This window comes from Panthera pardus, unplaced genomic scaffold, assembly GCF_024362965.1.
Source record: "Panthera pardus isolate Hobbes unplaced genomic scaffold, ASM2436296v1 HiC_scaffold_27, whole genome shotgun sequence".
In the NCBI taxonomy this organism is placed as follows: domain Eukaryota; kingdom Metazoa; phylum Chordata; class Mammalia; order Carnivora; family Felidae; genus Panthera; species Panthera pardus.
The window spans coordinates 109,350,411-109,362,961 of NW_026526843.1; the positions used below are offsets into that span (position 1 = coordinate 109,350,411).

Consider the following 12,551-nt stretch of genomic DNA (forward strand, 5'->3'; position numbering starts at 1 on the left):
TTGATAATTGATATAAAACATTTTTTCCCCCAAACTTCATAGATGGTGATGGGTCACCTATGTGGAGGCTCATAAGGTCTGGCTGTCTTTCTTTTTGAATGTTAGCAGCCACTGATGGTTATCACCCGGATCTGTCAGGGCTTGCAAAGTGACACCAACAAGGAGCGTTTTAAAAGAATGAAGTGGGCTCCCATGTAGCAGACCAACGGAGAAAAAAATTTGAGTAAATTAGGTTTTTACAAAATAAAACATACCAGTGGTTGTAATAATAGTGCAGGCAGGATCTTATGTCAGGGATGGAAAGGAATTTAGCCATCTTCTGGCCTGGTGTCAGATAAGAACACTAAAGTCTAGTGAAACAAAGTCCTGGGTGTGGCATGGCTTATGAGTGTCATGGCCGAAGTCACATGCAGGCTTTTCACACACACTTTGGTATTGCCTTTATTCTGGCCTGCAGTTTCCCCTTTCACAGAGCGTCTGACAAATTTCAAATTGTAGTGGAGTTTAGCTTATTTCTTCTTCTTATCACAGATCAGGATTAATTACCTTTTCATTTTCTGCTTTGCATGTGCTAGTATTGACTAAATAATGTAAAACATAGCTAGTCAGAAATTCTATTGATCTATTAAATTGTAATCAGAGAATATCCTGAATCCATAAGACTTATTTGGGCTGAGGGGCAAATCCAGATCTTACTATTGTCCGATCTCATTTTCAGACAAATTTTGCTTCATAGTTAAGGCATAAACATGTATTTTCTTGTTTCTAGCATCTTTTTTAATATTACTGAATTTCTCAGATTCTAAAGTAATTGTTGTAAAACTAAAAAGTATTCCTGTTAATTTTCTTTAAAGAGACATTGTTTAGCTACCGAAACATTTTCAATTATTTTCCATAATCTTCAGAGGGAGAAAGTTTGCATTTCCATTCTATAACCATTAACAGCCATGAGATTTCAGTTTGAATTGACTTTGTTGTTTTCCTAATTCCTTAATTGGGAATGTTAGATTCTGATGCTTTAGTGACTTGTGAAGCTAAGACAAAGATGGAGACAGCCTTTTAAAACTTGGGGCACACCACTTTCATGATATACAAATATCGTATTTCATTAGTTGTAAGAAACAGATTGTTCTTTTTTGTTTTGTATTTTCTGTTCTTTTTAATATTAGATGGTATTTGTTTTGTGTATGATCTTCTGTTAGCAGTGAAGGGCAATTAACAAGTTGACAGAACAGTTTCAGGCAAAATTAAATGCTACGATAAGCATACGATTTTGTGTTGAAATTCTAAAATTCTTCCTTTTTGCAGCGTTTTCTGCAAAATATTTAAGTATTAATATTTAATAGTGATGCTAGAGGATTTCTCCCAATAGAGTAAACAGCACTTATATTCATGAACTTTCTTCCAATTGCCTATCTCTTTTGCTCTTTATTTTATTATTATTATTTTTTATTTGAGAGAGAGAGAGAGAGAGAGAGAGAGAGAAAATCCCAAGCAGGCTCCATGCTTAGCAAGGAGCCTGACGCGGGGCTTGATCCCACGATCCTGGGATCATGACCTGAACCGAAATCAAGAGTCAGATGCTCAACCAGCTGAGCCACCCAGGTGTCCCTCTTTTGCTCTTCAGCTAGAGCAAGTATGTCCTCACTCAGTCCCAGCCCAGGCATACAGCGTACAGGGGGTTTTGCACCAACACTTGGCCATTCGGAGACATCAGAGCTGTGGTGTCCCTCAGTGATCCTCAGACTTGGTCCTAGGCAAGAACGCAGGGAGGTTCTGTTATATTTGGAGGGACTTTATCAAAATACTGATTTCTTCTTCTTACGTTTACTTTTTCTGACGCTGAGAGGACCCTTGCTGTTCATTATGGGAGGGCCTTGACTGCAAAACATCTACATTCCTTAGTAGTAATGTCACCTTAATGACCAAAGGGGAGTAAAAATTTGCCCAAAGAAAGCAACGGCTGTTACTTGCTCCACTCTTTTGTCATCAGAGTCCTCAAGAACTGCAAATCTAACAAGAACCTTTGAAACACTTGATTGTTTCTTTGGATGGTTCTTATGCAGCCAGTGATTGTGAACATCTAAATTTGTGCTTTAATTGGACGGAGCATATTTGTCATAAAGGGCAGATTTCAGGGCAACGGTGTCCCACCGTGCCTGTAGGACACGGAAATGGGACATACCCGAGGGCATTTCAGTCGCTGATCTGATCACTCACAGTTCTCTTCATGTATCAGGGGCGACGCGGCCCAGAAGCTGACTTGGTGGTTCCTTATTGGGGTTTTCCATTTTCCTAAAGAATGTTCTAAGAAGTGAGACAAGTCACTCCCTCCCTCTCAGTTCCTCTCTCTGTAAACATAGCCTGCCTTTCCCTCCTTCAGGCTGATTATGAGTGAGCTGTATGACTGGGCTCCAGTTGGATATTTAGCTTGTAAGCCATAAGAGAACCTATTCGTTGGATAATTTAAAGTGATGCATATATTAATTGAGTTTGCCTTTAGCAAACCATTTCACCTGCCGATGGTATTCTCTGGAAGGTGTGTGTGTATGTGTGTATGTGTGTGTGTGTATATACACTCAAACTAGGGCAGTGTGTGTGTGTATTTTCTGTACTTATTCATGATTCCAGAGAGATTTGGGCTTTAGCTGTGTGTCTAGTCCTATGCTATCGATAACCTTTACTCGTAACAACAACAAAAAAGAGATAATTTGACATTTGACAGCGAGTGAGTCCTACGTCCTCATGCTTCAGTACAGTCTCATGACTGATATGGCAAAAGGTCAATCAAGGTGTTCCAAGAAAAATAGGGTTTTCTGGTGTTCTCAGTGCTAAGCAGAAAACCCCTAACGTCTACATGGAGGCCACGATTGGTTCTAAACATCTTTGGTGAAAACCCTCCTCTAGCACTTTAGTACCTTTGCTTGCTGAAAGGTACTAAGCATAAAATCTTTAAAGAGAACTCTGTGCTTTTTTTTTAGAATCTTGGGGTCACGGATATCAGTTTGTATCATACAGGGCTCTAGGGGTAGAAGATAAAAGACAATGGGCCTAAATTTGTATTATGTGTGGGCCATACTCTCCAAAGAGGAGTTTGCATTGTACAGCTGAGTTCGTTAAGGAATATGATGAATTGGATTTCCTCTGGTTAATTGAGGTTTTCCCGTTCTTGCGTTAAAATGTGGAAATGGCTTCCAGTTTAAATTGGGCATAATCTCCATGCCAGTCATTTGCAGAGGCAAGCCCCGATTCCGGGTGCTCATGGCGTGGGGACTTTGGGCTCATTCTGTAAAATTTCGTAAATTCTGCCTAATGGTCTCTAATTAATTTGCCGATAAAACTCTTACAGCGGATTCACTGAAAGCAAGTTCAGTTAAAGACTCTCCCTCTTCCTTCTTTTGCCATCATTTGCTCCCCCTTCCCCCCCTCTTGTTTTTCTCTCCCCTTCTCTTCTCTCATTCACTGTCAGGAAAGACTACCTTTGAAGGGACAATTCTGTACCGAGCTGCACCGGGCAAGACGGAGGGCCACAGACGCTATTACAGTGAGTGACCTTAATGAACAGCAGGAAGCAATTGTAAAGTTAAGATCCGGGTAGTCGTGGTTCTTGACGCGGCCGCACTTTCCTGAGCTGCTCATGCTTCTGCCAAGTGTCCGTGTGAATTTCTGATCCAAGGACATGGACTTATCTGCCTGAATAAGTGCTGTCTCCTTGGTGTGTGCTACAGGAGCATTCTCATCACCAGCCCTGGCGCTTTCTTGTTTGCTTTGTGCCTCTGCCATGTGTGTAACATGCGTGCATGAACCATGCGTGCAGAGAAGAGACCAGTAGCATTTGTCATGGCATACATACTTGTACCAGTATCTCTGGGCCTCTGAGCCGGTGTATGATGGCTTCCCCTGGAGCTGTCATCCTCTCGTGGTTACTGCTTTTCCTGAGTGGGCCATTGGAAACCAATAAACCATTTCTTCATTGTGTTGTTCAAAGAAATGAGAATTTGACATGACGGTCCATGCCGGAAGTGGTGTTCCGCCTTGCTCACAGCCAGTCACCACACGACAGACTTCCTTTGGCAGGACCAACGTATAGCCTTTTGTGTTGTGAAATAAAGCTGCCAAAAGTTGAGGGGAAGGAGGTGAACGAGATTAACGAGTCAATTTCGTGAAGCCTTTAGAACAGTTCCTGCCACTGAACAGCACTGTACATGTGCGTTTTAAATTTAAACAAAAATGACTCACAGGTCTGAACTGATCCGTGCATGAATATTAAGGTAAATTACATGAAAGTGTAATTTATTAAGTCATCTGGCCCACCACATGGCAAAGAAAATACATAGGGTGTGTCTGTACACATACGCGCACGTACCTACGTACACACCAGTGATGCAAGAGAAGGTTCGCATGTGAGTGCCAGAACCGTGCTTCTCAGACTGTCTGTGGTGAAGTTATTTTTATTTCCATCCCCCCGGGGACAGATACCTGGTCTTGGCGAACATGAGTTTACTGTGCATGCAGTGTGCCATCTGCACCTCACCGCGGGCGTTTGACCAGGATCGGTCTATTTCCTGGTCACCCAGACCAGCCCACTGGCCACGTGTCTGAAGGCATACTGGTGCACTCTGCTATAAGCGTTTCTGAACATGCGCAGTGCCTGTGCTGATCTCACTGTGCAACAGCAACGACCCCTTCGTGAACTGTCCCCGGCCCCCAGCCCCCAGCCCCCAGCCCCCAGCCCCCAGCCCACACTCTGGGCTGTCCTGCCTGTGGGTGTCGCCTGGCATTCTGAGCATGAATCTGGCATACTTCACGGGATAGCGTGCGTGATGAGCACCAGTAGGTAAAAGATACGGCACCAAACTGACATAAAAACGAAAAGTCACCTTTCTTTCCCTCCAAAAGGAAGGAGCTAGATTCTGAGTTATTTCACCAACCCAGATATTCAGCTATGTAATTTACCTACTTAAAAGTGACAGAAGCAGGCTGCCAGAATGTCTGGAAGACAAATCTGCCATGTGTTTCCTTCCTGGTCCGTACTTACGTGGTTGAGTGACGGCGCCACCTCTCCCTGTGTAACGCGAAGAGCATTTCTCACCGTGATTAATATAAAGTCATTAAGATGAGCCCGGGAGGCAGCAAATCCATGAAACCAGAAGCTCAGGGAAATCCAAATGGCAGCGGTCGCAGATATTATGGTTCTACTTCATGAGGAATGATAGAAGACTCCTTCAGATTCCTCCCTCTGAAGAACTCACACAGCCTTGCCCTAAACCATTTGCTCTGCTGCTGGTGCTGCTGGTGCTGCTGGTGCTGCTGGTGGGGAGGGCAGGATGGTGATGATTTCTTGCCACTAACTGTTTCTTTATTCCACCCTCAAATGGTTCCTTCCAACCCAGAAAGCAATATACAAGCCATTTATCACATAGAAAGAATCCATACGGCAAAATGAGAACATGTTAAAGGGGGAATGACACAATATTTAGACTCCAAAATTGTATCTCCAGCAGGGATATTTCCAAAAACAATGAACAGATAAACACATGAACGGGTAGCTAATCCAGAGGGGTTGTCCATGTTTGCACACTCAGCTCCGGTCCTAGAAATTGTGGCTGACCCCACTGCTGTAGGCCGCTTCTCAGCGCTCTGCCCTCCGCTTTTGCTCACAGATGCTATTCTTGAGTTAATTCAAATGTACGCCAAGGATCGTCCTCCTCCCCCCCCCCCCCCTTCCTTTTTGGCTTATAAGTAACCATTTTATTAAAAACAGCAGCAGCAACAAACACAGCCATTGTTTTAATTTTAAGGATTTGATTTTGAAACTTGTTAGCAATTTATAATGACCTTTCTATATTTTATCTGTTTTCATTTAACAGTTTCTTCCTGCACTGAGACTTACTTATTTGAATGACTTCGACACTTTTTAACTCTTTATGTGAGCAATTATTCGGTGTCTTGTTCTTACGTACTAGGAGGCCACCTTCCCTACAGAAAGATAACGCACGATCGGTTAATACGGAACAAAGTTTGATGATGTGCTTTCATCAAGGGCATTGTTGTCATCAGGGCACATGTAGTCAATGTTCAGGAACTATTCTCCACAGCTAGAGGTTTTAGAGACCAATTGAATGGCAGACTAGTATCCCATAAAATATCCTTTGAATCCCGCCCTTTGATGGCATGACTGGTGTACTGACTTTCAAAGTAAGAATGTACACTCAGAAATTAAGTAGGAAACAAATAGGCTCTTCCTTTTAGGAGCATGATTGTGGGCAGAGCCTGGGGAAAAAAGAATCTGGGAGGTAAGTGTTCACGTTGTCTTGCTGGTAACTATTTGATGACTTCCGACACTTGCCGCAAGAGGTCAAAGGAAGGGTGTCGTGTCCCCAACGTCCTTCTTTAGCAAGGGATTCAGTTTTGGGAAGATGGTGGGTGGTATTAAAGGAGGGAAGAAGAGAAGTAGGCTTGGGGGCTTCTGGCCTCCAGGAGGGCAGCTTCCTTTCCCTCTTTAACAAACACAGTCATCTCGCCAGTGAAAGCGTCTCAATGTCAAGTTTGGTTTAATGCTTTCCTAGAGAATCATGCCTGCGTGCATTTATTCCTTGTGAAACCATCCAAAGAGATTTAATTCTTTGGCAGTCATAATTTTGTGTGGTTTCTTTAATTGCTAATTTGTTTAAATGGCTTTTAGCTTTACAGTTTCCCTTCAGGAAATGTTACTTTCATTGCTAATTGCTAATTGCCATGAGTCATAGAGATTGGAGGTACAGTATGTGGTACTGACTGGGTGGGGAGGCGAGGACAGGGTGGGGAGGGTTGTTATTGCACAGACTGTGGCAAAACAAATTTGTATTAGAATCAGGTTCCGGCTGAAGAGAGGTGAAATATCACGCTTACAAAGAGATCTGCTTTAAAATTAGATTTTTTTAAAAGAATTTTGATTCACTTCTTAAAATTAAAGGCTGGGGGTGGGGAGATTGAACAAAACTCAGAGCCACCCAAATGCAACGTATTCGACACGCTAAATGAAAAGTCCCAGTGCAGGTTATCCTGTGCCCAGAAACACTTTCAGAGGTGGCTCCTGGCTGGCTGTGAGGTGCTTCACAGCTATGGCTGATTTCTGAGCTCTTTCTCTCCCCGTCCCCACTCTTGACAGGTTTAAGGGAAACCACAGGCTCCGAGAGTGATGGGGGTGACTCGAGCAGTACCAAATCCGAAGGTGCCAACGGGACAGTCGCAACCGCAGCAATCCAGCCGAAGAAAGTTAAGGGAGTGGGCTTTGGAGATATATTCAAAGACAAACCAATAAAACTAAGACCAAGGTCGATTGAAGTAGAGAATGACTTTCTACCGGTGGAGAAGGTATGTTCGACGGTTTTTGCTTTATTTCAACATAGTGCAGAGTACCCAAAAGTCCGTTGTAGGGCTTGGCATCTGAGACTCCTTATGCCTCTTTTGGGGGTGTCGGCGTCCTCACGTGCGGGCTGTTCGCCTTCTCCCCTTTGAGGTGCTCCCTCCGTGTGGGAACTGCTTTCCTGGAAGGGCTCACGCTCCAGTTTGTGGCTTCTTTTCTTACTGATCTCTCAATGGAATGTGTCTCTGTATGACTTTTCAAATGGACCTACGCTTCTCGGTTCCCCGCCCCCCTCCCCCCACCCACGAAAAGCCCCTCATGCCTGGACCCGGCTCATCTTTCGCTTCTCCTCGTCCTCGTCTCCAGGGCCTCGTGCCTGCGAGTGTTGGTTGACTGGTTCTGCGGTAGAGGAAAGGGTTGTGCGCTTTTCCTCTAGGAGTTAGGTGGGAATGATTTCAGACTGCCGAAAGGAAGCCTCCTGTGTGTGTGTATGATGGAGACGGGCCGTGCTGAGACTCCCTGGATGGTTACCATCAGGAAGCTGGCTGTTTTCTTCCACCTCTGGTTCTGGGTTGGCGAGAGGCAGGCGGCGTCCTGCTGCCGAGTACACGGTTGCCACAGCAACACACCCAGAGCCCTCGCACTTGTGGCTGTCGGTGATGTCTACTGTGGTACGCTTCCGAGCACCATAGCTTTACTTAGAATTTGATAAATTCTGTGCAATTTTCCAGATCGTAATAAGCTACACTCGTGCTGTGCTTAAGGAATGTTGGTGAATTCAGTTTAGTGCTGAATCTTTTGCTTTGATGTTCGTGCCAGGAGGCTTGGGGGATGGGACATTGGCAGCATCTCTAATGCAGGTTTATCAGTGGCTTTAAAATGGTTTCCATTTTTCGGGTGAAATGAATTTTTCAAAGTTGCCATCATCTTCCACAGCTGTGGAACTTCCACCCACCTCTTGCCCCCAGCAACCTTGCCCGGTGTCATGCATTAGAAACAATCTGGAAAGGAAACTTTTGGACACTTCGTTCTCTTGAGGGTGAAAAAAAGGCAGAAAGATTTAGACATGAAAGACTGTTCCATGTGCACTTCTTTCACTGCGGCTTATGGGAGCCAGCCTTGTTTCTTTCAGTAAGCAATATACGATGTGTCTCAAGATCTGAAAACTGTCTAGATGCTATACCAGCTTGTGAGCTCATTTCTCTTTCACATGATCACTCTCAGACTCCTGTAAGTATTTACAAAAGAGCAAGTCCCCATCTTGGGAAGAAACGATGGATGTAGTTTTCCTTCATTTTACTCCAGTGGTTGAAATGAACATGACCGTTGACTTGGTCAGCAAACACTTAATGCCTTTTGTTTGCTTTATGATTCGTGGTCTTATTCTCCTCTGTGTAGAAAGACAGTGTGTGTGTGTGTGTGTGTGTGTGAGACTTTTATTAATGCTATGAATATTTGTTCTGACCACAGTAGTAAATTGGGTCATTAGCAGTAGCAGTTTCGGCATCACAGATAATAACCCCAAGTTTGTACCTCAGCACACTTTTCCTCTGGATCCCAGGGCCACACGCCCAGCTGCCGAATTGCACATCTCCACGTGAAGACCTTAAATTCTTACCAGCTTGTCCAACCCTGAACTCCTCATCATCCCCCTCAAACCACTCTGCCCACAGCCTTCCCCGTCTCAGGGAAGGGCGTCCTACTTCCCCTCCTACAGGTCGGGACGAAAGCCTTAGGGTTATCCCTGACTTCCTTCCTTCTCTCATAACCCGCATCCGATCCATCAGGAGACTCCATCAGCTCTGCCTCCTGTGAATGTTGAGCACCCACCACGACTCATCACCTCATCGCCTCCGTGGCGCCCCTGCTCTCTCATCATCACCCAGTGGCCTCCTAATAGGGCTTTCTGCTTCTCCCCTTCCCCTACAGTCTAGTCTCAACAGTGAAGTGAGGGTGATCCTTTGAAATCCCAAGTCTGATCGTGCCACTCCTCTGCTTGCACCCCTGGAGAGGCTCCCCAGAGAACCAAAGTGAAAGGCCTCCCCAGGGCCCCCAGGCTGAAGTGACTCGACTCTGTTACCACTTGGACTTTCTCCCTCGCCTTCTCCCCTCACTCCCTCTGTCCCGGCCCTTTGCTTTTCCTTAAGCCTACCAAACACTTTCCCCCTTGGGGACCTTTACCGCAGTGGTTTCTTGTGGCTAGACACCCTGTATCCACCTGCTCACTTGCCCGCATGCCTCTTCCCCGGCTGCTTTGCTCGGACTTCACCTTCTCAATGAGCCGTGCCCTGGCCCACTCGTCCCGAGACCCGTCCCCTTAGCTCACCCTGCTTACTTGTGCTGCATTTTTTTGTTTTTCACAGCATGCAGCCCTTTCTAAGATGGGATTTATTTTTTATTATGTTTATTATTTACTTTGTTCACCAATATATGCTATGTGTTTAGAACACCGTGTGGCACCTGGTAGGTTAGGTGTGTTCAGTAAGTAATAGGTGCATGAATAATATTAAAACTGTATTAACGTGGCACTCTGGAGATTACAGACCTCTATAATATGACGGAACTGGGTGGGATTAGGTAATAGGTATATAGTTGAAAGTATGGTGGTCTTTTGGTTCACTGCGGTTTTGTGAAGCAGAGATTTATTGTATTGGCCTTGGTGACATGACATGTTAACATCATCAGAGTAATATATATATGTGTGTGCATGTGTATGCATCTTGATTCATGATCTGTTTGCAGAAGGAAACCATGTGCTGGCAGCAGTCTTAACCTGCTTCTCATTGCGGAGCCCCTGGGGAAAACATAAACTTCCCAGCTTGCTTTACTGGCTGTGGACAATTTTTTACAGCATCTAAAAGGACTCAAAACTATCTCCACCCACTGTTGTTGGCACTATGGATAGCTGCATAGATTTATGGATCCATTATTTTATTGCACAACCCGGCATGAGGGCTGGTGAGTGCAATAATGTTTTACTAGTGCGCAGCCTGGTTCTCGTCACTTTTGAGATGGTTTTGTGTCCAAGATTTATATTTGAGGAAGGAAGTTTCCTTGGAGAATTGAGCTCACTATTTTGATTTTGCAGAAGCACAGACTGAATCCCATGTGACAGCATTTGTTAGGTGAGATCCAAGCGGGTCTTCCACATGGGCTGGGGCAGTTGGCTTTCTTAGATGGCTGGTTTGATAAGTTGGATGAAGGAAAAAAGGAATTTTGTAATTTTTAACAACTGCAAGTATATTATATTGTCCCTTCAGGTTGTGAAGTTTTGAGATCCACTTTTCTCAGTTGCTAGAAAATTTTGTGCTTATTTTAGCTATGCTCTAATCCATATCAGCCTAACCAGAGTGACCAAAGGCTGATAATTATACAGCAGGAGAGGTATTACATAACATTCCCCACCCCAACAATAGGAAAATAGTACTCTCGCTTCTCAATTGATCGAGCTATAAGGAAGGACCCCGTTTCTGAGTCCTTTCAATACTACCGGTTGGATATGCCTGTGAATGATTTGTTTAATGCACCATTTAACTGAAGTATTTACAGATGAAGTTACTTAATGTCTGAGATTTTGCTTCCAGCAATTTGGAAGATGGAAGTGTGGGTAGGGCACAAAGGAAACGAGACTGGTCATGAGTTGATAACTGTTGAAACCAGGTGGTGAATACATGGTGGGTCAGTAGCCTATAGTCTATTTTTATATATGTTGTAAATTTCCCTTGATAGAAAGTTAAAGAAAAAAAGAAGAACCTTGGGAAAAATATGTAACATTTAAACTAAGCTCAGAGGTAAGTATGTGTTGTATTAAAATAATGGAAAATATGGTGTGGACAAAGATGAACCAAGTTAAATATCAGAAGATTAGAAGAGCATGGTACCATTGTCCTAGCCGATTGACCCTGACAAAATCACTTAACCTCAGCTGGGCCATATGTAAAATGGAAATACTCTGTACACTTATCCTACCTCTTATGCCTTTACAAAATGTTATATAACAGAAAATACTTTGAAATTATAAATGTAACTCGTTTCAACTAGTATTTATTGAGTAATCACTATATGTTCAGCACTGGGGTAACAGGACCAGGTCACTGCCCTCGCGGAGCTGCAGAAAAATAAACAAGCAATAACAATACAGGTGTGGAGAATGCCACAGGTTGAGAGCAAGGTGCATGGCCAGAAGTGGTGAGTTGTGAGGGAGGCTGGAGAGTGAGTGTTCATGTACAAGTGTACCTCCTTCATACAGGAAATAATGTTTAGACTTCCTATAGGACGTGATGTCTATAGGCTTACAGGAAGTGATGTTTAGGCTGAGAACCATGGTGTCCCGTTGACATTCATGAAGCCAAAGAGTATAGAGTTGTTAAGGTGAGAAAAACAACATGTATTAATGCCTGAAAGGGAAATTGAGATAGCACAGAACACATGTTGAGGCTTCAGCAGGAAGTGGGGAGAGATGAAAATAAAAAGGAACAGGGCCCAGGTCAGGAAGGGCCTGGTGACTTGTTAAGTAGTTTAGACGTGATCTTAAAGGCAATGAGGAGCATTAATAGGGAGCTATTTTCAGCAGGAGAGTGACATGATTGGGTAGGTGATTTAGAGAAAGTATTCCAATTTGCAATGGGAGGAGTGGATTACAGAAGATAGGGTAACTAAAATTCAGAAAAGAGGTTAACAGAAACTTATTTTGACTCTCTCAATAACCCCCCCGCCCCCATCTAGGTTCTAAACCAGCTAATGAATAAGATGAGTCCGTGGATGGAGAATCAACATAATATTTTTGCTCCTTTTTCAGTATGGGTATCCCTTTCATCCAGCAGTGTTTATTGAAAAGATTGTCCTTTCTGCACTGCACAGCCGTTATCACCTTTGTCATAATTGAAGTGTCTGTGTATGTTTGAGTTCATCTCTGAACTCTGTGTTCTGTTGGTCTATATTTGTCCCTGCACTCATTCTATACTACTTCAATTACTGTGGTTGTAGAGTCATTCTTGATATCTGGCAGTATAAGTCCTCAATCTTTGTTCATCTTCTTCGAGGTTTCCTGGACTATTCTTGGCCCCTTGTATTTTCATATAAATTTTAGAGTTAGCTTGTCATCACCCCACCACCACTACCACCAAAAACAAAACAAAACAAAACAAAAAAAAAACACCAAAAAAACAAAACCCTTTTCGGAACTTTGATTAAGATTGCATTG

At 43.7% G+C, this 12,551-nt stretch overlaps 1 protein-coding gene across 9 annotated transcripts in view; it reads left to right on the forward strand.

Annotated features, from left to right (window-relative positions):
* Nucleotides 1–12,551, forward strand: part of SH3KBP1 (SH3 domain containing kinase binding protein 1) — a 330,169-nt gene that overhangs the window by 188,653 nt on the left and 128,965 nt on the right. For 6 of the 9 annotated variants that reach the window (XM_019431615.2, XM_019431614.2, XM_053891776.1 and 3 more), the window contains 2 exons: nt 3,470–3,544; nt 7,151–7,356. In XM_019431615.2, the coding sequence (XP_019287160.1) occupies nt 3,470–3,544; nt 7,151–7,356 (281 nt within the window). The remainder of the gene's footprint in view (nt 1–3,469; nt 3,545–7,150; nt 7,357–12,551) is intronic. The other 3 variants (XM_053891778.1, XM_019431616.2, XM_019431619.2) reach the window with 2 other exon arrangements.